Source organism: Acanthamoeba castellanii (assembly GCF_000313135.1).
Source record: "Acanthamoeba castellanii str. Neff unplaced genomic scaffold scf7180000084645, whole genome shotgun sequence".
NCBI lineage: Eukaryota > Discosea > Longamoebia > Acanthamoebidae > Acanthamoeba > Acanthamoeba castellanii.
Genome location: NW_004457313.1, coordinates 782256 through 784081, shown reverse-complemented (window position 1 = coordinate 784081; position 1826 = coordinate 782256). Strand labels below are relative to the sequence as shown.

Below are 1826 nucleotides of genomic sequence, written 5' to 3'. Positions count from 1 at the left end.
GTTCGTACGGAGGGCGAGGCGCGCTTGACGAGGGTGGCGAGGAGGTGGGTGAGGGCGAGGATGGCCCGGAGGGACGTGGTGGCCTCCGAGAGGGCGGCAAAGGCCTGGAAGAGTCCCTCCACCTCCGCCTGCTGCTGCTGCTGCTGCTGCCCGCCGTTGCCCCCCGAGCCGCCTCCCCCCGCGCGACCGCCCTGCGCGGCGCTCAGAGCGGCCAGGAAGTCCTGGTCCAACCAGGACACCAACCGCACACCCCCCCCCATCGCCGCGACACGACGACGACGACGACGACGACGATACGCAACACCCGTGGCCACAAGTGAGGACATGAGCAGCGGACGGGAGCAGCAGGCCGCGGTGCGGCCCGCACGGGCAGGGAGAGGAGGAGGTGCCGCGGTGGAAGAGGTGGGAGTGGTGCCTTGCGTAGGGCGGCGCAATCGGGAGCAAAGAGGTCGTCGAGGAGGAAGAGCTTCTCAAAGCAGCCCAGGAGGAGCACCATGCAGCTTTCCAGCTCGGCCGCACTCTGTGACGCGCCGCTCTCCACGGGATCCTGCTCGTGTGCGTGTGCACCTCCGGCTTCGTTAGAATGAACCAACCATTGCCGGCAAATTGTGGAGGATTGGGGGGGGGGGCAATGGAGGGTGCGCGTGGAGGAACAGTATGAAGACATGGGATGGCCATGTATGGTGGATGGCATAGCAGGGTATGGTACGCAACGTGTATACGTACGGAGGGCTCGATGAGCTGGGAGCTGGTGTCGGTGCCGGCCGCCGCCGCCTGTCGCTGGGCGAGGGCGAGGGAGGCGTGGGCGATCCGCTGGAGGTGCTCGTGCATGGCCCCAAACACGGGCACCCACCCCCACGCCCCCAGCACCTGTGCCCCCTGCTCTCACCACACCATGCGTGGCACACGCACGCACGCACACACACACACACACACACACACCGACACACACACACCGACACACACACACACACACACACACAACCTCCCACTGATCAGTGCCTGAATCGGCGCTTGGAGCGGCTGGCTGATGATAAAAGAGGAGGAGGGGAGGAGGAGCGCGTGCCTTGGCCACGAGCGAGTCGGAGAGGACGGGAAGGTGAGGACGGCGGCCGGGACCCGCCCGCTTGGTCGACGCCACGAGATGGGTCAGGCGGCTCTCCACTTCCCCCGCCACCGCGAGCACCTGCCCCGCCTGCCGAGAGCGTGTGTGTCGTGTGTGGTGTGTCGTGTGGTGTGTCGTGTGAGGGTGCTGGACAATACGTTGCCGGGGAAGCTGGACTGGTGGCACGCGTACGTCGAGGGTGACAGCCCGGGGTTTGCCTTGTTGACTCTCGGTGTCCGGATAGGCCAGCACCAGGCACACGTGCGGCTGCTCGAGCCACGTGGTCGCACACGACCAACGACACACAGTCAGGCGAGACCACGCCCCAGCCGCCGCCGCCGCCAACGGGGGGGGGGTTGTGGTGAGGGATGGGCGCGGGCGCGCGCACCTTGATCTCCCGGAAGAAGGGTCGTAGGGCCGCCACGTACTCGTGCTGCTCGGCTCTGCCGCCAGGTTTCCTGGAGGGGTGTGAGCAAAAGGCAGCTCGAGGCCACGTGGGAGATTACGCATGGAAAAGGGGGGCGGGCACATGCCAGCCGGTACGTACGGCGAGAGCGTCGTGGCGTCGGCCTCCTCGTCCCCGCCGTTGGAATGCTTGCGCTGCACCGCGGTGGTGGTGGTGGCGGTGGCGGTCGTGGTGGTGGTCGTGGTGGTGGTGGTCGTGGTGGCGGCGGTGGCGGTGGTGGTGGGGACCAACAGTGAGCAGCAGCAGCAGCAGGGG

The 1826-nt window shown here is 67.5% G+C and overlaps 1 protein-coding gene across 1 annotated transcript in view; it reads right to left on the bottom strand.

Annotated features, from left to right (window-relative positions):
• Nucleotides 1–1826, bottom strand: part of ACA1_094690 (Fanconi anemia complementation group D2 family protein) — a gene marked incomplete at both ends in the record, with an annotated part of 8202 nt that overhangs the window by 1443 nt on the left and 4933 nt on the right. The window contains 7 exons of the mRNA XM_004334844.1: nucleotides 9–221; nucleotides 338–547; nucleotides 727–879; nucleotides 1076–1186; nucleotides 1298–1372; nucleotides 1494–1563; nucleotides 1653–1705. Coding sequence (XP_004334892.1) covers nucleotides 9–221; nucleotides 338–547; nucleotides 727–879; nucleotides 1076–1186; nucleotides 1298–1372; nucleotides 1494–1563; nucleotides 1653–1705 — 885 coding nt within the window. The remainder of the gene's footprint in view (nucleotides 1–8; nucleotides 222–337; nucleotides 548–726; nucleotides 880–1075; nucleotides 1187–1297; nucleotides 1373–1493; nucleotides 1564–1652; nucleotides 1706–1826) is intronic.